Source organism: Gopherus evgoodei, chromosome 3, assembly GCF_007399415.2.
Source record: "Gopherus evgoodei ecotype Sinaloan lineage chromosome 3, rGopEvg1_v1.p, whole genome shotgun sequence".
NCBI classification, from domain to species: Eukaryota; Metazoa; Chordata; order Testudines; family Testudinidae; genus Gopherus; species Gopherus evgoodei.
The window spans coordinates 169,815,425-169,841,627 of record NC_044324.1 but is presented as its reverse complement, the minus strand read 5'-3'; the positions used below and the strand labels follow the sequence as shown (position 1 = coordinate 169,841,627).

At 45.9% G+C, this 26,203-nt stretch overlaps 1 protein-coding gene across 2 annotated transcripts in view; it reads left to right on the top strand.

Annotated features, from left to right (window-relative positions):
* Positions 1 to 13,700: 13,700 nt before the first annotated feature.
* Positions 13,701 to 26,203, top strand: part of PSEN2 (presenilin 2) — a 29,694-nt gene continuing 17,191 nt past the window's right edge. Inside the window, exons 1-7 of one of the 2 annotated variants that reach the window (XM_030557375.1) lie at positions 13,701 to 13,825; positions 14,957 to 15,023; positions 19,614 to 19,778; positions 20,524 to 20,750; positions 22,058 to 22,199; positions 23,759 to 23,826; positions 25,780 to 26,000. In XM_030557375.1, coding sequence (XP_030413235.1) covers positions 13,788 to 13,825; positions 14,957 to 15,023; positions 19,614 to 19,778; positions 20,524 to 20,750; positions 22,058 to 22,199; positions 23,759 to 23,826; positions 25,780 to 26,000 — 928 coding nt within the window. In that variant the 5' untranslated portion in view covers positions 13,701 to 13,787. The remainder of the gene's footprint in view (positions 13,826 to 14,956; positions 15,024 to 19,613; positions 19,779 to 20,523; positions 20,751 to 22,057; positions 22,200 to 23,758; positions 23,827 to 25,779; positions 26,001 to 26,203) is intronic. The other variant, XM_030557377.1, reaches the window with a different exon arrangement.

The window sequence follows — 26,203 nt, the reverse complement described above, 5'->3', positions numbered from 1 at the left end:
TAGCACTTCAATACCACTTTTCATCCATGGATCTCAAGGCACTTTACAAAGGACAGTGATGCCAAGTCAACACTACAGACCTATATCGGCATTACTACGCCTTTCAGGATATGAAAAATCTATACCCGAGCAACGCAGTTATACCGACCTAACGCCCATATAGACAGTGCTATGTCGATGGGAGAGCTGCTTCCGTTGACATAGCTACTGCCGCTTGGGGAGGTGGATTACCTGCCAACACGGGAGCTCTTTCCCACTGGCATAGAAACATCTTCCCTTAAGTGCTACAGCAGAGTAGCAGCATGAATGCAGCTATGCCGATGCAGCGTTTGAAGTGTAGACTTGCCCTTTGTATCATCACATCCATTTTACAGATGGGGAAATGGAGGCAAGGAGAGATGAAGGCCAACAGTTTCAGAACTAGACACTGCTTTTTGGTGCCTCTGTTTTTGGGTGCTCATCTTGTGATACCAGATTTTCAGAAGTGCTCAGCCCCCAAAGCTTCCACTGACTTCATGCAGAGTTGTGCCAGCTCAGCACATATGAAAATTAGGGTCAAGGTGTCTCAAGCTGGGCACCCAAAATGAGTGGCCATTTGTGAAATTTTGGCCTATGTGACTTGCCCAGGGTCCACAGGAAGCCAGCGAGTCAGACCCAGAGCTGGGAATAGAGTCCGAAGCTCAGTCACCAACACTTGCTGTCTTTTTCTGAACACAGTGAAGATATAAACCTGCTTTTTTGACATTCAGCTTGGAACCTGTTTGTAACTTCAGAATGTCTCCAACTGTCCCACAACCAGCCCAACCCTTTTCTCACTTGTATATTAGTATTGCCGCTTTGTTCGCTCCCTCATTGCTGCTTTTCTAACATTTCCCACCAGCCCATTATGGGGCAAAAGACTTCATTATATTTGCATTGTCTAGACCTCATCTCCTGTCTCCATCCTTATTTACTGAAGGCAATTACTACTATTTGCACTGCAACTGTGCCTGGAGGCCAAGGCTCCATATGCTAGGCATTGAACAAACATATTAAAGACAGTCTTAAAAGAGCTTCTGACTGGACTGGAGTCAGGCGAGTTATCTGCTCAGCCGCCAGATTATCCCACCTTTGCTATGAAGAAGGCCACCCTCATGTAAAGAGATTCTGACTGCAGTAGAGTACTGAGACAGATGGTGATGTGAGCATCACACTTTGCTCCACCCTGCTTGCTTGCAGTACACTGTCTTTTCTACTGTATTTGTTGTCTCAGGACCCAACATTCTCTGAGACTTTGTGCAAACAACACTTTGCGCATCGGATGTGGGGGAAAAGCAAATACAAAGGTTCAACAAATACTTGGGATGCAGACTTGCAGGTTGTATTCAAATGAATGTTTATGGTTTACTCATTTGCAATATTCATTCATATCTAGTCCTCACACAGTCCTATTCCAGGTCACTAACTTTATATACTGCCTTCCTAAATGCCCCCAGCAGTTTCAGTTCAGCATGGCACTCTTCTTCATTCCCCGGCCTTAACAGCTGGGTAGTGTTGCTGTGAGTTGTTAAACAGCTACTGTGTTCTACACCAGCACTGGAAGAAGTTATTTTAATATAACCTTGCCACACAGGAGTGGCCTGAGGCTGAACTGTTAGGCTGAAATTCATCCCAAGGCAGAGGGCCAGCCCAAGACCTATGCACTAATTAAGTCCTTCTTTATCCTGATCTCAGATGCTTAAGTGGTGCATAGGACTTGGGCTGGCCCTCTGCACGGGGTGAATTTCAGCCTGAATGTGTGTACAGTTTAATCCCTATAGAAGTGCAAATTACTACATATTAGCGTGAGTATGAATGCTGCAGTCATATCATTGTGACAACACATCAATACTAAGGTGATTTAGATGAAGTATAGCCCAGCTTTTTGGGAATGGAAATAGTCCAGCCTTACTGCACTTATGAAAAATAATAAATGGTGACCATGAAAGGAGGTGCACAACTCATTAATTAAGTGTTAGACTTCCAAGTATCCAGGACAACCACAGATGTTAAGATTAATTAGCTAGTTTGCCCTTCTTGAAGTGATCGTGTCCATCACATGGGAAAATAATAAGTAAAGTTTCTTATGGTGAAAATGCTAGAAGAGTTTCCAGTTTCTGTTTTAAGTTTGTATTGTGGTAGCAGGTAGGAACCACTGTTAAGTTGCACTGACTTCTGCACTTAAAGCATCCATTCAACCTCTGTTTTATAAAGACATGTCCTTGGTTCTATTTCTCCTACAGTTTCAAGGTACAGTAGGAGAAACTAACAGCATGAGTCAAAACTGATTTAGTTAAATCAGTACAAGCACCTCTGGAGACACTCCTATTTCAGTTTAAATTAGGCATAGCTGGTTTAGTTTACATTGACTAGGAACAGTTTTAAACTTAAGTAAAATAAGCCACTGTGAAATAAAAATAGCAGCTAATCCGGGGTTTGCACCAGCTTCATTAATTGGCTTAAAAAGCAATCTAGTTAGACTAGTGCAACTTCTGTGTTTAGACAGAGTCTAAGAAATAGTATGACATTTAATCCAAAGGAATTCCACTGATTAACGTGGAGAAGTAGGTGAACTTCAGAGAGGGGAAGCAAATATTAAAATCAAAGGCCAGATTGTTATTTTATAAAAGTCAAAATATCCCCCACAAAAACAAAACTTGATAGCTCAGATTTCCTACCATTCTTACCATCAGTTCAGCTCCACCACCAGTGGTACCAAAGGGCCCAATTCAGTAAGATACTCTAGCACATGCATAACTTCAACCATTAAAGTCAATAAGGCAACTCTTATGAATAAAGTTATGCACATGCTTAAGGACCTTGCGGAACTGGGTCAATGAGGGGAGCCCTAATGTGGACAGGACATGTCATTTGAACCTGCTGCTTTAAAGAGGTGAGACACAGAAAAATTGGGTGCTACTATAAACACACTTCTAATGTGCTTATTGGTATATCTGAGCGAGAACCTTCAGATGAGGTTTATTTAAGAAATCTTGGTGAGATCTAGTGCACCAGACAAAAGCAGTGAGGTTAGAAAAGAGATGTAGCGCTGAATTAGACATTAGCATATCAGAATCTGGCAGACGGAATGCAATTTCGAAACAATAGTTTTAAATAGTGCCAGGAATTTTGCAAGAGACATTTTACAGATAAACTCCCCATAAAGGAGAACAGTCAATTAATTTCACATATGTTTGATAAAATACATCTCAGAGTAGCGGTGGCTCCAGGTACCAGCGCTCCAAGTACATGCCTGGGGCGGCAAGCAGCAGGGGGCACCCTGCCGGTGCCTGCGAGGGTGGCAATCAGGCAGCCTTCGGTGGCTTGCCTGCGGGAGGTCCACTGGTTCCACAGATTCAGCGGCAATTCGGCGGCGGGTATGCTGAAGCCACGGGACAGGCGGACCTCCCGCAGGCATGCTGCCAAATCCGCGGGACCGGGACCTGCCTACCATGCTTAGGGCGGCAAAAAAGCTAGAGCCGCCCCTGCCTCAGAGAAAGTCATGAAAGGTAACAGACTGCAAAGCAGTAATGTGTATAACAATAGGTTCTGCTGCAGATGGAAATCCATATACAGAAGGCCTCTGCCCCCTAGTGTGCGTTCTAAGGATCTCTTATAGGATACAAAGAGACTACATCTACACAGCAACTGGGAGGCTGCTTCCCAGTGCCAGTAGACAGACACACACTAACTTGAGCAGAGCTAGTGCACTAAAAATAGCGGGGTGGCCACAACAGTACGGGCTTGCTGCTTGAGTACGTACAGGATGTTGGGCAGGATTGCATGTGTGGGAAAGCTCCCTCCCAGCTGCTATGTAGGCTTACCTAGAGCTATGATGAATACTAACGGATAAACTTGAATTCCTAGGTCCAGATCCTTCCCTCCATTTCTGTGCGCAGATGGCACTGTGACTAGGCAGATCCCACCTGAGGATGGATCCCATCCATATCATTACTAAGAACTTTTTTTGTATAGTGTATATTTTTAAAACTTGTACTTTATTTTATCCCAAGGTTGATGCTGCTCCCATTAAGACAATGGGAGTTTTGCCATTGATTTCAGTTGGAGCAGGCGTGGGCCCAAAATCCTGCTTGCCTTACTCATGTGCATAATCCTGCCAGCTTCACTGGAACTAAGGTAAACAGGATTTGTCCTTAAATTGGCAAAGCCAAGAGGAATCCAAAAGCTTCAGAGGGACAATACTGATTTTTCCAGTCTATGACATTCACCCCTGAAGGAGTCATTTGATTTCTGTCCAAATTTCAGACACGCCGCTATCCGGTTAATGTCCTATTAATGAACAAAATCGTCAGGAATTTACAGAAAGTCTTGCTGTGGGTGTCACATTAAAACACAAAAAAATCTCTGTCAGCCAGTAGTTCCCATGAGTGAGCCTCTTACAGTTCTTAGAATCAAAACTGTTGATGGGAATCAAAACAATTCTGGGAAGGGCAAAAGTAACTTGACGACTTCATTTCGCATGCTGTGATGTAAAGGATAGAAATGATCTAGTAGAAGTATCCTTAGCTTTGTTACTAACACCTTACATTAGTAAAACTGAGGGCAAGACTCTCTCCTGTGCCAAGATCAACTCAATGCAAAGAGCAGAGTGGGCAGTCAGGGTGTAGATGGTATTGCCTTGATGGCTCTTATTTGAATAAGAACAACTGAAATGGGTACAGTGTCCCAAACAGATGCATTCCATTATGTGAAACTAGAAGGTGTAGTACAGGGTTTTTTAAACTTTCATACTGGTGACCCCTTTCACATAGCAAACCTCTGAGTGCAACTACCCCCTTATCAATTAAAAAACACTTTTTAATGTATTTAACACCATTATAAATGCTGGAAGAAAAGCGTGGTTTGGGTTGCTCGCAACCCCCCATGTAATAGCCTCACGACCCCCTGAGGGGTCCTGATCCCCAGTTTGAGAACCCCTGGGCTAGCAGGACTGACCTGTGAGGATCATTTAAAGGAACTTGGTATGTGAGCTGTAGCCAGGGCTGGCTCCAGGCACCAGTGAAGGAAGCAAGTGCCTGGGATGGCCAATAGAAAGGGGCGGCACTCCGTCCGTTGTTGGGGTGGCATATCCAGGTCTTTGGCGGCAATTCGGTGGTGAGTCCTTCACTCTCTCTCTTCCTCTTCAGCGGCAGCTCAATCAGGTTTTTCTTTTTCTTTTTTTTTTCCTTCGCCGCATGGGACAGCAAAAGAGCTGGAGCTGGCCCTGATTGTAGCCTGGCTAAAGTAGAGATGTGAATGTTTATACGTATCCAAAGGATATAAAAACCAAGGAGAGGAGAGGAGCCTTGGGCCAGACTATACCTCCTTGTGCTAGCCTTGTCAGTTGCCTCAGATTCCATATCAGTAATTGAGGCTTGTTCACCTTTGCAAAATACTTTGATATCCTTTGGTGGAAGAAGTTCATGAGCGCTAAGTATTAATTAATGTGATATTGCATTATCAACTCCATGTTGTCTGTTTTCCAGTCCACTCTTGTGATCCTCGTGTCTTAGAACCTTCTACAGCAATAGTTATTCATCTTAATCCTAAATACACTTGCCCTCAAACAAAAAGACACACACAGAGCTTGGCTGTAGACAATGCATCATGTGATGTGGTCTGGATGAAAGCTGGAGGCACGTAGGTAAGTATAGTCAGTAGGTTTCCGGTATAGGGTGGTGTTTATGTGACCATCGCTTACTAGCACTGTAGTGTCTAGGAAGCGGATCTCTTGTGTGGACTGGTCCAGGCTGAGGTTGATGGTGGGGTAGAAATTGTTGAAATCCTGGTGGAATTCCTCAAGGGCCTCCTTCCCAGGGGTCCAGCTGAAGATGTCATCAATATAGCGCAAGTAGAGATGGGACATTAGGGGACGAGAGTTGAGGAAGCGTTGTTCTAAGTCAGCCATAAAAACGTTGGCATACTGTGGGGCCATGCGGGTACTCATAGCAGTCTCGCTGACTTGAAGGTATAAATTGTCCAGACGGGCCAGTCCTCACTTATGGACAGCCCCCCAACCTGAAGCAAATACCGGCAATGACACACCATACAACAAAAACGCCAACCCACAAACCAAACCCTGCAACAAACCCCAGTGCCAACTCTGTCCATATATTCAAGAGACATCACAGGACCTAACCACATCAGCCACACTACCAGGGGCTCGTTCACCTACACATCTACCAAAGTGATATATGCCATCATGTGCCAGCAATGCCCCTCTGCCATGTACATTGGCCAAACCGGACAGTTTCTACGCAAAAGAATAAATGGACACAAATCTGACATCAGGAATGATAACATTCAAAAACCAGTAGGAGAACACTTCAATCTCTCTGGTCACTCAATAACAGACCTAAAAGTGGCAATTCTTCAACAAAAAAATTGAAAAACAGACTCCAAAGTGAAACTGCAGAACTGGAATTAATTTTCAAACTGGACACCATCAAATTAAGCCTGAAAAAAGACTGGGAGTGGATAGGTCATTACTGTTAATTGAATTGTCTTGTTAGACTGACTTCCCACTTGGTATGGCAACTCCCATCTTTTCATGTGCTGTGTATTTATACCTGCTACTATATTTTCCACTCCATGCATCTGATGAAGTGAGTTCTAGCCTATGAAATCTTATGCCCAAATAAATTTGTGAGTCTCTAAGGTGCCACAAGGACTTCTCATTGTTTTTGCTGATACAGACTAACATGGCTACCACTTTGAAACCTTAAGACAACAGTGGATCAGGCTCAGACTTTCTAAGTTCAACGCTATTCCAGAACACTAGGGGGAGCTCCAGCAAATACAGTTTGGGTTCTTTGCCTTTGCCTTCTGGTTTGAGTTTTTAGAGTGCACTCAGGTCACGTTTTCCAGATTTTCTTCACAACCATAAGAGCTGATTTTTTTTTCCTCCCCAGTGAAAACAGTCATGTGATTCCAGGAGCTGGGCCTTTAGAAGAAACACCAACTATCGTGAGACTTGCAATAAAATTGCAAGGTTGGCAACGCTGCATATTCTCTCAGCAAAATAGTGGCTTTTGTTGGTGTTTTTGGAGGGGGGAGAGCAGCTGGGAGAATGTGCCTTGAACACAGAAAAACAGAGATTGATTCAAAACATTTAGAAATGAGAGAACACTGCACACCCAGTCATGCCTATTTTATGACAAATGAAATTTAGGAGCTAAACACTTTTACTGCTGGCCTGAGTCCCGGGGCGGCTCTAGGTATTTTGCCACCCCAAGCATGGCAGACAGGCTGCCTTCAGCGGCTTTCCTGCAGGAGGTCGCCGGTCCCGCAGATTCGGCGGCACGCCTGCAAGAGGACCGCCTAAGCCGCGGGACCAGCGGACCCTCCGCAGGCATGCCGCCGAATGCAACCTGCCTGCCACCCTTGCGGTGATCGGCAGAGCGCCCCCCGAGGCTTGCTGCCCCAGGCACGTGCTTGGCGTGCTGGTGCCTGGAGCCACCCCTGCCCGAGTCCTTTCCTACTGCCACGCCAATTCTGAGCATTGGGCTTTAAGTGGGGTTTTCATATTTTGACAGGTTCTGGATAAGAGTAATGTTTATCAGTTCTAAAACATTTTAGATCTTTAGTGTCATCAGTTCAATGGGTTGGTCTGAATTACTGTTGGCCTCCCTACTAGTTGCGCATTGTTGTTTAGCTTGGATGGGATTACTGCTTTGATATGCACGTGCAGACCTCTGCCTAAGTAAATTGCTGATCCTATAGTCTAATCTGGGCCATCTGACCTTTATGCCTGTGCGAAGTCCCACTTCAATCAAACCTCAGCACTAGTGCCATTGTCTGAGTGTGTGGCTCTGGTTGCAAGATTATGGCCTAGGTGTGAGAAATTTTCTGTCCGATCCTCCACTCCACCCTACCACCTTGGGCCCATGCCACTTCAACTGGTTTAGGTCTCATATCTTGCTTGGCTCGCTGCTGTCTTATGACATCCATAACCACAGTATCTGCCATGTTATAAATATGGAAGTCAGTGGAACATTAGGTCCTACTTGGCATATGCATCAGCACAGTGTGGATGATCAGGGAACATTCAGCCAACTGTCAATCAGCAAGTGCCTCTTCAAAGTAGATATGGGCCTGAACAAAGTTCAGACTAAAACCCAAATGTCCCTAGAATCTTGGAGTGTTTTAATCCAGATTTTAGTTCTGTCCATTATAATAATAAGGCCAGCCATACTGTTCAGAGCTGGATCCCAAATTCAGAATGCGGGGTTGGATTTGAAACCACACAGCAGCATCTGGTATGCACACTAATTCAAAGAAGCAGCAAAAGAATGGATTTCCTGCTGTATGCCATTCCATGCCTGTCACCTGGTCAGCATCTCAGAGTTTGCAGTTCAAAAGGATGCAAAGTTCTGAAAGTCCAACAAATGTGCACACCCACCTCAGTGTCAGCCAGCGTTTGTATGAGAAAGATGTGCACCTTGATGTTACATGACTCCCCATTCCTTTCACAGCAAGACCTGCTGCTACAGTGCCCTGCCTCAGTTTCCCCACTAAATTCCTCAGCCTACTACAGGTGTACAGGTGACTTGCTGCAGTGATTTCACCCTCCAGCTAAGTCATTAACAAAAGTCCACCCTTTCTGGGGTACTCCTAATCCAAAAAACAAAAATAAAACAGTCTTTGCCCCAGTCTCCCACTGACCCAGGTCCTCCATTCTGAGGGTCTATCTTCTAAGTCCACTACTCTTCTGCCCATAACTCTGGGTTCAGCTTTGGCCCTTCCCAGGCTCCTTTCCACCCAGCCCCTCCTGGGCTCCTGTCAAGGTATGATTCCCCACTCTGAACCTTAGGGTCCAAAAGACGGGGTACCTGCATGAACCCCTCTAAGCTTAATTACTAGCTTAGAAATGATAGAGTTGCCACCACCCAAAAATATAGTGTTTTGGGACACTTTCTGGCCCCCAAACCCTTCCCTGGTGACCCCAAGACCCAAAACCCCTTGGGTCTCACAACAAAGGGAAATAAACCATTCCTCCCTCCTTTCTTCCTCCCAGATTCTCCCCTCCCTGGGTAACACTGGGAGATCCCTGTGATTCAACTCCTTGAATCTTAAAACAGAGAGGAAATTCACCTTCCCCCCCTTCTCTCCCCCTCCCAGACTCTCCCTGAGAGAGAGACAGTGATCCTAACACAGAGAGAAATCAGGCTTTTCCTCCCCCCCTTCTCTCCTTTCTTCCACCAATTCCCTGGTGAGACCAGACCCTGTCTCCCTGGGGTCTCACACAAGAATTAAAAAAACAATCAGGTTCATAAAAAGGAAAAGCTTTTAATTAAAGAAAGAAAAAAAAGTAAAAATTGTCTCTGTAAAATCAAGATGGAAGATGTTACAGGGCCTTTCAGCTTATAGACACTAGAGAGAATCCTCCCCCCAGCACAAATACAAGTTGCAGCAAACAGAGATACAATCCTTCCAGCAAAATACACATTTGCAAATAAACAAAACAATTAAAAGACTAAACTGCCTTTCTAACTGGTACTTACTAAATTGAACAGAAGAGGCTGTTTCAGAAAATTGGAGAGTCTGTATACGTCTGGTCCCTCTCAGAACCCAGAGAGAGCAAAGAAAAACCCAAAAAGCACAAACAAAGGCTTCCCTCCACTGAGATTTGAAAGTATCTTGTCTCCTGATTGGTCCTCTGGTCAGGTGTTACAGGTTTACTGAGCTACTTAACCCTTTACAGGTAAAAGAGACATTAACCCATAACCATCTGTTTATGACAGCTCCTTTCCCAAGCAGCCACTCCCAGGCCTTCCTACTTCAAGCCTTCCACAGGACTCTGCCTGCCTCATGCTTTCCTCCAGCCCACCAGAGCTTTATGCTCTCCCCTCCAGCCAGCTCTCTGCTGCTGGATTGCCTTCCTCTTAAGTTCAACTTCCAACACAGCTGTAGCAGAGAAAGGCTAGTTGATCAGGGCTGACTGACTCTTAGATAGGCAGACCACCCTGATACACTTCAGTAATTCCGAGGGGGCCGACCTCCTCGCGGAGCCCCTGCTACACAATCCCCAGCTTCGTGTGCAGGTGGCGGAGTCCCCCGCGGTGCGCCAGAGGCTGGTCCTGGCGGGAGCCACCAGGGTCGGAGACCTCCTGGACTACGACCGGGGAGGCTGGCTGGATCCCCTGACGCTCGCTCACCACATGGGGCTCTCCAGACCTTGCACTCCCCGGCGCGTACTTCAGGAGGTGGAGGCCGCTTTGCCGCCCGCTGCTCGGGCCTATCTCGACCGGGTCCTGTGGGAGGGCACGCCCCGCCCACCCCCCACCCCAAGCCCTCCGGACCTTTTCATCGGGCCTCTGCCCCGTAGGCCCGACCGGCCCCCCCGTCCCTTCTCCACAAGCCGGCTGCACGACCTGCAGCCGGTCCGTTTCCAAACCGCGCCGAGGAAACAGCTCTACACGCTCGTGCTCCACACCCTTCACTTCCTCACCCTCGTGTCCCGCCCTGATACGAAGTGGCGGGACCTCCTGCCACCTTTGGAGGGTGAGGAGCCCCGGTGGGCCAGCCTCTACTCCACCCTGGTCCCAAGGCCCACTGGGGATATCAGTTGGCGGCTCCTCCATGGGGCCGTGAGCACGGGCGTGTACTTGGCGCGGTTTACCCCTGTCCCGGACACCTGCCCCTTCTGCGGCGTGAGGGAGACCCTGGCGCACGTGTATTTAGAGTGTGCCAGGTTGCAGCCCCTACACCGGCTCCTCACAGCCATCCTCTTACGTTTTTGGTTACACTTTTCCCCTCACCTCCTTTTGTATGCACTCCCTATCCGTGGCCCCACAAAGTCCCGGGACCTCCTGGTCAACCTCCTCCTCGCCCTGGCGAAAAAGGCCATCCACGCGACCAGGGAGGGGAGGTTGGCCGACGGAGACTCCGGTGACTGTGGGGCTTGCTTCCGCTCCATGGTCCGATCACGCATCCGGGCGGAGTTCCTCTGGGCGGCGTCCACTGGCTCCCTTGACGCCTTCGAGGAGCAGTGGGCGCTGTCCGGGGTTCTCTGCTCGGTGTCCCCGTTAGGTTCCCTCCTTCTGACCCTTTGACCTCACTCCTGTCCCTGTTCTTTTATTAGTTGTCCCCCGCACTCAGTGGGTTCTGTGGCCCTGTGGTTCCTCCCCTTAGGCTGGGGGAGGATCCTTCAGCAGTGGGCGGGCTTTGCCCGCCCACTTCCCAGACACCCAATAGGTACACTTCAGTAATTACTTGAGAGGTGGCAGGTTTCCAGGCTATGACAAACCTACTAAGGGTCTTGAGGAACATGGTCTGTGTAGTCTAAAGTAAATGTTCCAGAAACCCACACCAGAGACTGAGCCTCCTGCATGTCATCTAGGTAACTGAAGAGGTCTTTAATGCTATTCTGATAGATAGTGTTGTGCCTATTGCCACTGGAGAGCCAACCTAGCATCTCACTGTTTCACTTTTATCAGAAATCACACTTCCAGCTATTATTATACCTCCTGACATTAAATAGCCATGACTCACTGCCTACACCTGGACAACTATAACAGTTTAGGACAGATCAGGAAGGTCCAACTTTTGCTCTCTCCTATGAGGGCAACCCCTATGAACGTCTCCCTGTGTTTAGAAAAACAGTCAGCCAGCTGACAACAGTTTCTGGAAAGAGAATGTGACCTTCTGCACTGCAAAGCTGAGGTTTCGTTTGCCAGATCTTCATAAGAGCCACTTCTCTCTATATTATTTATGAAAAGTGCTTTAAGGAAATGACTGCACAAATTTGTTTGTTAAAAAAAAAAAAAAAAAAAAAAAAAACCAGCAGAATGCCTTTTTCCAGAGCACACACTAATATGGATTGGGCAGTTAGTAGAAAGGATTCTTTAGCTTCCTTTAAGGTCAGATGCTTCTTGAGGGATGTATTGAGAAATAGCATGTGAAGGGACTCCCAGGCTGAAAGCTTCTTAGCAGGCACTCTCAAGGAAAGGGTCTGACAGGCCACATTGTCTTAGAATTATTCACTCACATACCAAAGAGACACATAGCTAAAGCCGATTTTTTTTCTGCCGAAACCAAATATAAAACAGACAACACATATACTTGGAGTGAAGCAGGATGAACCCTACATGACCATAGTACAGTAGTATTGTAGTTAGGGTTGTCACCTGCCCAGGTTTTACCAGGATTGTCCCTTTTTTGAAGTAGCTGTCCTGGAAAATCTGTAAGGGTGCTCAGCACACTGCCAGTTGTCCAGTTTTATGGGCTCAGGAAATCCAAGGTTTTTGTACTTCAGTGATGGTACCCCTACTGCCATTTTGCAATTTTATTGTGAGTCTTGCAATATTTGGCATTTTTCTTAAAGCCCCAACTCCTGGAATCATATGAATACATAAGGATCTCAGCTTTAATGTAAAAAACAAAATAAGTTTCTAGTTCTGATAGTTGCAGAGGGAAATAAGAAAATGTGGCCCAAATGCACCATAAAGGCTTAAAAAAACAGAAGGCAAATAAAAAGCATCTCACATTATTTTAAATGTCATAATTTTAAAATTAATCTTGTGTTTTTAGGGGGTCTGTCTCATGATTTTTGAGCACTTATATTTGGCAATACTGCAGAAGTCTTTGTTCAATCTCCCTTCTTCTCCTGCAGCTTTGGGAGCGCTGTTGTTGGGGAGAGGTAGACACCTAGTTTGATAATCCCAGGTGCTTTGTTTACTCTGGCGACTAGAACCAGACAGAAGAAAGGAAATCAAAGGGTCAGTCCAGAAAGATAAGACAAGAAGGCAAAGGAGTCAGCAAAGGGCACAGTTTTTAAAACTGCCAGACAATACTGTGATCATTTAAGATATATAGCTAGAAATGTCCCAAATCAGAAGAAACCAAGAGTGAGGCAAGCAAGGTGACAGGGCTCTGGGCATATATACTATAGTGCCAATTACCATAATAGCTAGTAATCATTTCTTATGTAGGTTAAAACTGCATGGTGAGGTCCTTGGTGAACTTAATGGCATTTTCTCCTCTAAGTTCTTGGTTCCCCAGATAAGGAGACTGCTTGGGGAATAGTCTTTTTAAAACCTCACTATCTTGCTGATTAGGATCCAAATAATTTGTGAAGGAGAAGAATATTGCAGAATCTCCCGAAAGTGGTCAGACTTACTGTAGAGTGAATTCTTCCAGTTCTATGGAGAGTGAGCCCACCTGCTCTAATGGAAAGTGAATTCCTCCAGTTACTTTTGTACCTGCTAAGACAAAACAGCTTTGGGTTTGTTGGTTGGTTGAGTTTTTAAAGATAAAAGCTAATGCTAAGTCACATAGCAGCTTGCAGTGCCAAAATCCTCTGAACTGCCCGGTTCCTTGCGCAGTCGTTTCAAAGCGAAGTATGGGTCAAACCACAATAATACCTTAGCTAGGCTAAACCATGGGGACCCAAACAGCCCAGGCTCCGAAGCTGCTCTAAACCAGGCAAACTAATAAACCCCTACACATCCCCGGACCGTAATCACTAGCACGCGCTATATAACCCAGACACCGGCTGGAGAAATAAGGAACTCCGCCCACTCCGCACGACGCCTTCCCATTGGCTGGTCCTCAACACCCCTCCTCTCCATTGGAGGAGAGGCTTCGGGGTGGGAAAAGCAGGCGGTGAGCGACAGCCGACTCGGCTAATCAGAGACCGCGCTAATCCTAACTCCGCGTTCGGAAAGGGAAGGCGGAGGAGCCAATGGGAGCGGAGCGGGGTCGGGTTTTGCCGGGGCTGGGTAAATAAGCTCACCGAACTCGGAGTGGTGCGGAGCCGGGTGCTGCAGATGTGGCTGGGGGAGAGCGCTGCGCTGGGCCGGGTAAGGCTACCCCGAGCTGCGGGAGCTTCTGCGGCTCGGGCCGCCCGAGCTCCCCTTGCACCGGCTTCCTGGAGCCAGGCTCTCGGTTCCTGCTGGCGCTGGTTCCCCCCAGTGCGCTGCCGCCCGGGCCGGAGGCTCTGCTGGGCGGGGCCGGGCCGCTGGCGGGTGGGTGCCTGGAGAGCTCGGGCACTGCCCTGAGATACACAGCCCTGAGGTGGGGGCACCGTGCTCCGAGGGGGCCCTTCCTCGGGCCCGCGCTGTAGGGGCAGGAAAGGGACAAGGCAGCCGGGGCAGTCCTGGGGCTGCGGCTCGGGGCCTCTGGTAACGTCCCCCTACAGCCCTCCCTGCTGAGCAGGGCTGGCGGGTGACCCCCGCCCTGCAAGTCACAGCCCTGCAGGAGGCTCCCAGGCCCATCCCCTTCGCTGACCGACCTGTCTCTCCTGCCTCGTAGCCGGGGCGGTAGAAGTTGGGTTATTGGGCTCAGTTCTCTAGGCACTTTCCTGGTGTCCGTCCCAGGCCGGGGTTGGCTCCTTGTCCCTGCGTACACACTGGCAGCGTGAAATCGCCGCCTTGGTAGGAAGGATGTGGACTCGCATGACGCTTAACTATAGGTGCGGAAAGTAGGGGGTGTCTTAGCATCCGTTGACTTGAAGTGGTTTCTGTAACATACATTGTTTACAGTTTTGTTCAATGGCTTTCAGTACCCCCGCTATAAAAATTGGTCCAGCACCCATGAGCTTAACCCCTGTCTATATTTGCTATTAAAAGCAGTATTGGCAGGTCCTTACTTCTGTTTTCTAAAGATACCTTTGGTTAAGGCCAAAACAACTTTAAAAGTCTCTTACTCTTTATACTGTTAGTTCAGATCTGAAACAGCCAATGACCAAAACTAAACCAGTTAGTTTCACACCAGCGTTAGTTTTATTTTCTGTTGCTGATGTCCTAGTCTTGTGTTGTGGTGTTTGGCTTGAGAAGACTGCAGGACAGCTAAGGAAAAATTGTTTTAGAGGAATTTTTTTGAAAACACTGGAGCTAAATATTAGTTTTTGCACAGCCTCATTCTTCCAGAATGAACTGATGTTAACATTGTTCCTTTCTGAATATTCCCTTTTTCATGAACCTTTTTTCTTTTCAAGCACTATTTGTCTGAGGATCTCCAAGCACTCCTTGAACATCTGGCCTCACATCTCCACTGTAAGGAAGGTGAGCATTTGTCCCTGTTTTCTAAATAAGGAAAATGAGATATGAATATATAGAGTGGCTGGCTCCTGGGTCCTAGGACAGGGATTGGCAACCTTTGGCATGCAGTCTGCCATGGTAAGCCCCTAGCAGGCGGGGCCAGTTTGTTTACTTGTCGTGTCCACAGGTTTGGCCGATCACAGCTCCCACTGGCCACGGTTTGCTATCTCAGGTCAATGGGGGCTTTGGGAAGCGGCATGGGCCAAGGGATGTGCCAAAGGTTGCCGATCCCTGTTCTAGGGTAAGACTGAGGCGGCGCAATGAATTAAACCCAGGTCTTGATTCTTAGTACTAAAACAACGAGGAGTTCAGTGGCACCTTAAAAACTAACAGATTTATTTGGGCATAAGCTTTTGTGGGTAAAAAACCCACTTCTTCAGATGCATGGAGTGAAAATTACAGATGTAAGCATAAATATACTGACGCATGAAGAGAAGGGCATTACCTTATAAGTGGAGAACCAGCGCTGACAGGGCCAATTCAATCAGGGAGGATGTGGTCCACTTTTTCTGCTCTCATACTGGAATTTCCAGGCATGTAGGGAGAGTGGACTGCCACAGCTCACAGTTTGCTCTGTGGATCTGAGACAGAGTTTGCTCTCTTAAAAATGTACTGAGGGAGGTAAGAGGAGGCTGGGGAAAATCTGCTCTAAGTCATGCATACATCATTCATCTTGTCAGTATTTGAATTCATATCCTGTCTGTCAGAGCAAAAGTCTGTCAGGCTTTCCGCCTGAAGGGAGGCATGTTTGGTCAAAGCAACAAGACCGAAATGTTTAGATTCCTTGGAACCACAGAGCCAAATCCAGGGGTGGATGATGATGACAAAATATTTTTATTACACCTTGGTGCCCTAAAAGATATTAGAGTCCATTGTACATAGCAGAGATAGTCTTGCTACCTGGTTGGGTGGGTGCCTGAAGAGTTTACAGCAGGGGTAGGCAACCTGCGGCATGCGAGCTGATTTTCAGTGGCACTCACACTTCCCAGGTCCTGGCCACCAGTTCGAGGGTCTCTGTATTTTAAATTAATTTTAAATGAAGCTTCTTAAACTTTTAAAAACCTTATTTACTTTACATACAGCAATTGTTTAGTTATATATTAGACTTATATAAAGAGACCTTCTAAAAACGTTAAAATGTATCATTGGCACGCGAAACCTTAAATTAGAGTGAATAAATGAAGACTCCGCACACCACTTCTGAAAGATTGCCGACCCCTGGGATATAACATGAATTTGGATATAACGTGGTAAAGCAGTGCTCTAGGGAGGCGGGGCTGCGCACTTCAGTGGATCAAAGCAAGTTTAAAATAACAGTTTCACCTATAATGTAACTTTTTTTTGGCTCCCAAGGACAACATTATATCGAGGTAGAGGTGTATAATATCAGTATATATGGAACAGAATTGCTGGTCTACACTGGCAGGAGATTTATTAATTGACTTGAAAGTTATGAGACCTACTTATACAGTTCTCTTTGGTGATAATTAGGTGAGGAGTCCTAGATTTTTCTAGCTATGTTTAGCTCAAGAAAAAAAAAAAGATTCTGAAGGAACAAACAGATTTTTCTTAAAGTTTAGGTTGCAAGCGTCACTGTTGTTGGTAAATACACCGAACAGGGAGAGGGGAATTAGTTTTTAGAAAATTACCAGGAAAACAAATACAGAGGTGATGTTACTCTTACAAATTCCACCCACAAAAATAAGCCTCACCTATGCAAGTCACCAAAATGACAGGAGGCTTGCAGTAAATTGCATAGATAATCAAAGCATGATACTGAGCGATGCCTAGGCCCCTCTTCAGCAGGGCCTGATTATATCCATGTCCTCCACTGGGCTCCCTGGGGTTGGTTACATCTTGATTAGGAGATACTACGTGTCCACTGACTCCCAACCACCACCCACTTATGGCAACAAAATGAGATATCAATCATAGTAAACTGAGAGCTTCTCCCGCCGACATGGCTACCACTGCTCGTTGGGGGGTGGTTTAGTTATGTTGATGGGAGAACTCTCTCCCATCGGCATAGAGCATCTACACGAGCAATCTTACAGGGCCCAGATGCATCAGTACAGCTGTAAGCTCTCTCTTGTAGACATGGCCTTAAATGTTGATGGTTAAATCATCACCACTGGGTATCTGAGTTAACACCTAGGGCAATTCACACCTCGGAGCTATTGTTACAGGCTCAGTGGACTGGCATAGACATCCCTGCTTCAGTTACACTGTTACAGTTGTTTCTGAGTCCTAATAGGAGAGGCAATAAATACTGTAGGTGTACAGTCTTTCATCCCAAGAATCCTAGAGTGCTATGTAAACCATATGCCAACAGCAACATAGTCAGCTATCTCGGAGATGAATGGTGGCAATAAACCAGCATATTTCTAAAGAGCAAGGAGAGGTGAAATCTTGGCCTAGAATCAAGTAAATTTGTCTACTAGGAAATTCTGTAAAGATTTTTAAAGGTCCAAGCAGAGCAGACCACACTTAATTTTAGTGGCTCAGCCAAAGGTGCCCCAGCCTAACCTTCCCATTAAGTCATACACGGTCGAGAATTCATCTGCCTTGGAATTAAGAAGTCAGTTCTAGGGGAGGAATGTTGGTCTTGTGGTGAAAGCACTAGAGTGGGACTCAGAAATTCTGGGGTCAGTTCAAAGCTCTGCTACAGAGCTTCCAAGGTGATTTTGGGTAAGACACTTCATGTCTGTAGGCCTCTGCTACCTATTTGTAAAACTGGGACAACAATGCTTCATTTCTCACACCCTCTGTCTTGTCTATTTAGACTGTAAACCAGGGGTCGGCAACCTTTCAGAAGTGCTGTGCTGAGTCTTCATTTATTCACTCTGATTTAAGGTTTTGTGTGCCGGTAATAGATTTTAACATTTTTAGATGGTCTCTTTCTCTAAGTCTATAATATATAACTAAACTATTGTTGTATGTAAAGTAAATAAGGTTTTCAAAATGTTTAAGAAGCTTCATTTAAAATTAAATTTAAAATGCAGAGCCCTCTGGACTGGTGGCCAGACCCAAGAAGCGTGAGTGCCACTGAAAATCAGCTTGCGTGCCGCCTTCGGCACATGTGCCATAGGTTGCCTACCCCTGCTCTAGTGGATAAAATAAACAGAGGTGTTCCTCTTCTCCATGTCACTTTGTTGTTTCTGAGTAGCAGCGTATGGAATCTGGCCAAAACAATGAGATTTGTGCTGTTAAACTCCAAGTTGTTGTCCTTCCAAGTGTCTTGCTCTTTCTCTATGAAACTATACAGCTGGAACAATGCTGGCTAACATAGTGAGAGAGAGCGCCTCTTTCAAGAAACTAGTTTTCTTACCATGCTTAGTGTGGGAGGGGAGTAATTCCCTAGGAAATCCATAAGGCTGTTAGATACAGTAAAAGCTTTTACTGTATCTGTCTGCCATGTTGGGGGAATGGGGGAGTTGTAAGTTTTTTTTTAAAAAAAATAAAATAAAATCCAGTTAACTAAGAGGATTGGGGCGTGGGGGTGTGTGGGCTCTGGGAGGGAGTTTGGGTGCAGGAGGGGGCTCAGGGCAGGGGGTTGGGATACAGGGGGGTTTTTGTGAAGCTGGATCTGGGTGGCACTCATCTCGGGCAGCTCCCTGGAAGCGGCGACCTGTCCCTGCTGCTCCTAGGCATAGGTATGGCAGGCGACTCTGTGTGCTGACCCTGCCCTGCACACTGGCTCCATAGCTCCCATTGGCCAGGAACTGCAGCCAATGAGAGCTGTGGGGGCAGTGCCTGTGGGTGGAGACAGTGCCACACCTCCACCTGGGAGACAGCTGGGACAGGTTGCTGCTTCCAGGGAGCCTCACGGAGCCAGGTAGGGAGCCTGCCAGCCCTGTGCCCACCAGACTATAAACTGAACTTTCTATGAAGATTAGAAATGCTGGTTTATAGAGCTTTCTGGTTGGTACAGGACCAGATAACACAGCTTTTACTGTACTTACATTTCAGCAGATTGGCTTAAATATAGCCCAGGCTCTTAGTGACCAAAAATTTACCACTGTCTGGTTGCTGCTTTTTGATCTATCCTGTGGGCATTGGACGCAGTCTCCTTTCAAGCAGACAAATGACGGCTCACAGCTGTCACTTGACAGAGGTGAAGCTTTGATTGGGCCATGGAAAATGAACTACTGTCTAATGCTTAGAGGTCTGTCTTCTCTCTCAGTCAAAGCACCGTGGTGAGGAGGAGAGAACAGCTGCAGCAGCCATGCACTCTGTGGCTAAAAAAGAGGACTTGACCCTCACTTGGACAGGGGAAGTGAAATTCAGGGCTAGATTAGTAGTCAACAGCTTAAAAGATGAAACAGAAAAAAAAACAAACCAAACCACTATCTAATTTCGTCTAGAGCATGATGCATTTTTCAATATGCGAGTTTTATCATGTTGTACTAAGAGATGTAGTCGCAACCCCTGCCAGAATATCCCCATTACAACTGTACTTCTTGCTTAGATTTCCAACTCGATGTCTGTGGCTTTTAGTTTGTATCATGGCTTTAACATTTTCTGTCTCGCCTCTTGTTGTATTTTTGTTTCTAGGCACTGTATGAGAAACTGATGATGATCATATTCATGAACAGCTCCGACAGTGAAGAGGAAGCCTGTAATGAGAGAACATCACTGATATCAGCGGACAGCCCCCCTGCAGCCTCCTACCAGGATGGCCTGCAAGCACCAGAAGCAGCAGAAACGCAGACATACAGGGTAGGTCTGCACTGCATCTAGAAAGAGAGAAAATGTGGTATGATGCCATTGCTGCTCTGCTGAATAAATCACTTAATGCCTTCTAGTGTATCCTAGGGTCAGCCAGGCCTCGTTTCAGGGGTACTGCAGTTTTGTGTATTTCTTAAATAACAGCAATAGTCTGTTCTTTCCCTGTTTTTTCATGCCCCTCCCCTCCCAGTTGCTAGAGCTGTGAGTTTAAAGCATGTCTGATACCTGTGACTTTCCTGAGGGATGTTCTCTCTAAGCTTCCTTGTTGTTTGTTTAAAGGGCCAAACTAGCTGCCTGAGCTCTTCTCCAGAGCTTCCTCAGTACTGGGCAAACAAATCAGATGTTAAATAGGATCTTATGCAAGTAATAGTGAAGCAACCATGTAATGCAAGGACAGGATTGCTGAGAGAACAGATTCAAATGGCTGGGCATCAGACCCTTCAGTTGGAATTTCCTTCAATTCCAATTGTGTGCATTGCCCTTCTCCCCCATTTTAAATGTCTGCAGATGTTTATGCTTTAGACTTCAAAAAAAAATCATTTTCCAGTTCATAGCATGTCTGACACCGGTGGTGATTGCACCTCTAGTCATGGGGCTTACATGTTCACTTCCACGTAGTCAGAACTTTCTGCTATAGTATAGGGTGTGACAGTGTGTCACCAGGAAATCTAATGAGTGAATGCTTTGCATGGAAAATAAAGAGGGTCTTATGCATACTCTAACTTCTCTTTTACAGAAGAGGCGTACTGGTGGCAGTTGTAGCCCTAGTGATGCTGACGGTGGTAATTCTGACTCGGGAATTCCAGTAAGAGAGATTGCTGTGGACGATAAGGAGGAGGAACTGACCCTGAAATATGGAGCAAAGCATGTGATCATGCTTTTTGTGCCTGTCACGCTGTGTATGGTTGTTGTCGTTGCCACCATAAAGTCAGTGCGCTTCTACACAGAGAAAAATGGGCAGTTGTAAGTAGGATCCTAAAAGCAGCGTGTGTGTGGCTATGATCTCTTGCATTACAAACACATTCTGTATCCATATACACAGAGATGCATGTACCCAGAGGCCTTCCACAGTGGGATGAGAACCTCTACCCACTCAGTTAGAAACTAACTCTGTAAACAGGCAAATACTTTATTCTTTTGAACTGGGCAAAATATACTAAGTTCATCTGACAAGAATGGATCCTAATGGACCAGTTAGAAACCAATGTGGGAAAAGGGCATTGATGTTAGAATAGGACTTAAACTGCTTTTACTCTGGCTACCTCAGAAGTTGTGGTGAGGTTGCTTCCCACCACATTATAGGAACTCTGGTTGGATTCCCTTTTTTAGGCACCAGCTGTCAGCAAATGGGATATAGCACACTCGGATGGATGGAAAAGTGTCTCTCACTGCTGAGTGATCTCTGTGGCTTTTAAAGACTCATGTTAATAGGCATAGAGAGAGAGTTCCATCCAGCCCTCTTGACCAGGACAGTGACTGAGGACACTTTTTGGGGCTGCAACATGGGACTGGAGGCACAGGCGCCGGTGGGTGCTCATGCCCCCTGCCTTGACCTTGCCCCTATTGGACCCCTCCCCAAATCCCCACCTCTTCCCTGAGCTCTCCGCGTTTCTTCTCCTTCTCCTCCTACCCCCTCCTTCCCAGCGCTTGTCACATGAAACAGCTGTTTCCTGGCACAAGCGCTAGGAGGGAGGGGGGAGAAGCAGGACACAGCGGCGCGCTCAGAGGAGGAGGTGGGGCGGAAGCAGAGGTGAGCTGAGATGCCCGGGGGGTCGGGTCAGGTTGGAGAGCTGCTGGTGGCTGCAGAGCACCCATGGAGTCAGCGCCTATGAGTGGAGGATGTTTCATAAGGGATTAAAAGGGGACTGACACTTCCCTGAAATATAGCTGAAGAAAACAAAGTGTTAGGACGTGTGAAAAATAAGAGACTCTGGAAATCAATGGTGCAGTCTTAACCTTATCACACACAAAGTACAGCAGAAACAGAAGGGTCCAGAGACAAGGAACAAAAATGACTAGTGGCCTGGAGAGACCTCTGTATGCAGAAAGAATGAAAAGTCTTTATTGAAAAGATGCTGAAGTTAATGGTCTCTTCCTTTAGTGATCCATAGGGTTCTCTGCTGTGGGTGCTCTCTAAGCACGCTCTGGAGATTGGGATTCCAGTGATCATGGGGGTCACACACAGACATTGGAGGACGCAGTTTATCTTGGTGGCAGTGTAATAGCATAGTATGTACCTGTCTGTGACGTAACGTCTCTTTTCTTTGCAGGATCTACACCCCTTTTAGTGAAGATACACCTTCCGTGGGCCAGCGTCTCCTGAACTCCGTGCTGAATACTATCATAATGATCAGTGTTATCATCGTGATGACCGTGTTCCTAGTTGTGCTGTATAAATATCGTTGTTACAAGGTAAGGTATTTACGCTGGACAAAATATACATCATAGTAATCAGTGAAAGTATCCCAAACTAGTTTTGAGAGGGCTTGTGTGTTGGTGAGAGACATAGGCATTGCATTAGTAGTTCTCCTAGATTATACACATCATAGGAATCTCCTTTTAGAGTAGCCATTACCAGCAGTTAAAGACTTTATTATCATCTCTCTTCACAGCGAGTGGGCATTCACAGATGACTAGACTGATGCTGGTTTTATTTTTTGACTGTTGGAAGCTGTTTAAGTTTTAGTCAAAGTTCTGCACTGAACAGAGACTGCATTTTTTCTGTTTCCATTTCTTGCAGTTGTTTTTGAAGTATGGTCAGTCTCTGGAATTTTGTAAGTACTTGAGAGAGTAAATTTCACATGTAACAGAGCAGTATGAATGCTCTGTCTAGGCTCCAGGTTAATCTGAGTTTATTTAACGAAATTTGTGGATTTTTCTACCCCCATTAGTTATCCTCTCCTATAAGTTAAAGGTCTGTGACTTTGTACTATAGTCTCCATTTTGGCTTGAATCCTGTAGCTTTGAGTGAAGAGGTTTCAGAGTTTAAACTCTGTCCAGACTGATATTAACAAATGAAGATGTTTTGATATAGCAGCACTGTCCCATAAGTTTCCTCTTTTTCAAGACACCAGCTTTCTGAGGAAGTGGATAGTTCCTGGCTGTGAGGATTGGTTTGGAGTCATCTATGGTGGGTGGGGTGGTGGGAGGAAGAGGAGTAGTTAGAGGAAAAAGCAAATTCAGTTCTTGTCATGCTGTGTAAAGTGGCAGCAGACTTCCCAGGAAGAGATGTGAGATTTCATTTATGGGATGGGGATGAGGGTGAGAGAGAGAGAACAATCAACAACAGAACTCTGTGGGGACATCAACAGGCTATGGGGGAGAAGGGGAAAGTACTAAGAGGTCAGGTGTGGAGGCAGAAGGACAATCTGAGCACAGTTGTGAAAGCCCAAGGAGGAGGTAATCAGCTGTGAAAGCAGAAGATAAGTTTATCAGGATAACTGCAGATAATAAGAGCCCTCTGGCTTTCAGGAGCCAGTCATTCATGATTTGAACCATGGAACCTACCTACCTACTATATTTTTTCACTCCATGCATCTGATGAAGTGGGTTATAGCCTATGAAAGCTTATGCCCAAATAAGTTTGTTAGTCTCTAAGGTGCCACAAGGACTCCTCATTGTTTTTGTTGAACCAGGGAAGTTTCAGTGTTGTGGAGAAGTTGGAGGTCAGACTGCAATGGATCCAAAAGGGAATTGGTGGAGAGGAAGCCAAAGCAACAGGGTGCAGGTAGCGTGCTCAAAGAGCTTGGAAAGAAAGATAAGAATAGAGAGAGGCTGAGGTAACTGGATAGTCCAGGGGGATCCCTCTCCCTTCCCTATGGAGTGCATGGTATATTGAAGGAAAGAGAGGAAGACAGTCAAAGGCTGGCAACTCGTGTAGGTCCCTGACAATACTGGTGCAGACAGCACTACACCATGAAGAAAAAGCTATCCAGTCATGTCAACTACTTTCTTGTCTTTCCATTGAACAGTTTATCCATGGTTGGCTGATTCTTTCATCACTGATGCTGCTGTTCCTTTTCACTTACATCTATCTAGGGTAAGTGCCAACATTCTGCTTGTACTATAGTAATTGAGTAATTCATTAAACCCTTGTTTGCGGTAGACGGTGAAACTTGACTAATTCATACCAAGAAAAATAATGGTGTCTCCATCTCTCAGCAAAGCCTAAAGAGTAGTTGTAGTGAGGCTGCCTGTTGCTCACACTTGTTGTCTTTACAAAACATGCTATGGTCCATCAGCTCGTAAGTTGACAAAATATTGTCAAGCAAACTAAGCCTCAGTGGACAACTATGGTTGCCTTATCTTTGCTTTTTAAAAATGGTTTACTTGCTAATTTGCAACAGAAGGCTCCCTGTTTGGAGAGGGTGCTATCACTGACATTTGCCACTTAAATAGTGAGCTCTCAGAATGGGCTGTTGGTGCAGTAGTGGCACCTGAAAGCTGGGCCCGAGAGTTTTTCCTGATGGTGGGGCAAGCTAGGGGGATACTCTGACTTGACAGTGTGCCTTATTTTACTCTCTCACATCTCTGCAAATTTTTCTTTCCCCTTAACTTCAGTGCTGGGTCACACCTCACATCTAGCTTGCTGATGACGTATTTATTTGTCTTGACAATTGTACCTTGGGCAGGACATTTCTCGTTTGCCATCTCTACTAAATGCTATTCACACTGCTGCACTCTTATTTTCAGCTCTATCTGGAAATTTTACTAACCTGAATGCACAATCCGATCGTTGTCTCTCACTGTCTGCTCCAAAGTGTAAGGCAATTCAGTACTTGTGTGCTATGTAGTTTGAGTAGCAGCCGTGTTAGTCTGTATCTGCAAAAAGAACAAGAGTACTTGTGGCACCTTAGAGACTAACAAATTTATTTCAGCATGAGCTTTCGTGAGCTATAGCTCACTTCTTCGGATGCATAGAATGGAACACAAAGACAGGAGATATTTATACATACAGATAACATGAAAAGGTGGAAGTATGCATACCAACAGGAAGAGTCTAATCAATTGAGATGAGCTGTCTTCAGCAGGAGAAGAAGAACTTTTGAAGTGATTGATTAAGATGACCCATAGAAGGTGTGAGGAGAACTTAACATAGGGAAATAGATTCAATTAGTGTAATGACCCAACCATTCCCAATCTCTGTTTAGGCCTGAGTTAATTGCGTCTAATTTGCATATTAATTAGAGTTCAGAAACAGACTCCAAAGAGACTACTGAAGTTTTTTTGTTGCAAAATTGCCACCTTCAAGTCTGTCACTGAGTGGTTAGAGAGGTTGAAGTGTTCTCCCACTGGTTTTTGAATGTTATGATTCCTGATGTCAGATTTGGGTCCATTTATTCTTTTGTGAAGAGACTGTCCGGTTTGGCCAATGTACATGGCAGAGGGGCATTGCTGGCACATGATGGCATATATCACTTTGGTAAATGTGCAGGTGAACGAGCCCCTGATGGCGTGGCTGATGTGATTAGGTCCTATGATGGTGTCACTTGAATAGATATGTGGACAGAGCTGGCATCGGGTTTTGTTGCAAGGATAGGTTCCTGGGTTAGTGTCGTGTTCACCCTATTGCCGTAAAACTATAGTGAACTGGAAGCAGCCATTGATGCAAGGCAAGTGGACAATTAGGGATGGGAAGCAATGATGGCACTTTCTGCTTTGGGTGAGAGCAACGAGTTTGTGGAACTGCTGCTGCTTCCAGCTGGGCCTTGTGATTGCTGCACCCATCAGCCCACATTCGACAGCATGGCCTTCAGTTTCAGAGTGACTAGCTATGGCCCTGCTGAGGAGTCTGATGTTGGGAATGTAGAGGCTCATGTTACAGATCTGTTGCAGTCCTTCTCTTTGGCAAGTGGAATTTTTTTTAATTCAGGACCTGACTTGCTTCGTCTTAGTCAGGCCTGAGATCTGCCTGTTTGACTAGTGCCATGAAGGTGTCTTGCCTGTCAGCTGCATGTTGCTTAGCTAAATCACCTTTGGTTTCATTCTGCAGCGAAGTGCTGAAGACCTACAACGTGGCTATGGATTACCTCACCTTGTTCTTTGTCATCTGGAATTTTGGAGCAGTTGGGATGATTTGTATCCACTGGAAGGGTCCCTTGCACCTTCAGCAGGCCTATCTCATTATGATCAGTGCGCTGATGGCATTGGTTTTCATTAAATATCTGCCCGAATGGTCAGCGTGGGTCATTCTAGGAGCCATTTCCATTTATGGTAAGGGTTGAATGTGACTGTTATAATGTCTGTCTTTAATGTGCAGAACCTATGCAGGAGGAATGACTGAATTTATGGAACCCCTTGGTGTGGGCAGTGGGCTTTACCAGGAGTAACCTGTCAGTAATGCAAAACTCATTGATTCGTTATTGGGAAATCCCAGATTTTTAGCATTAAGTAAAAAGGCTGTCTGTACCTGTGGA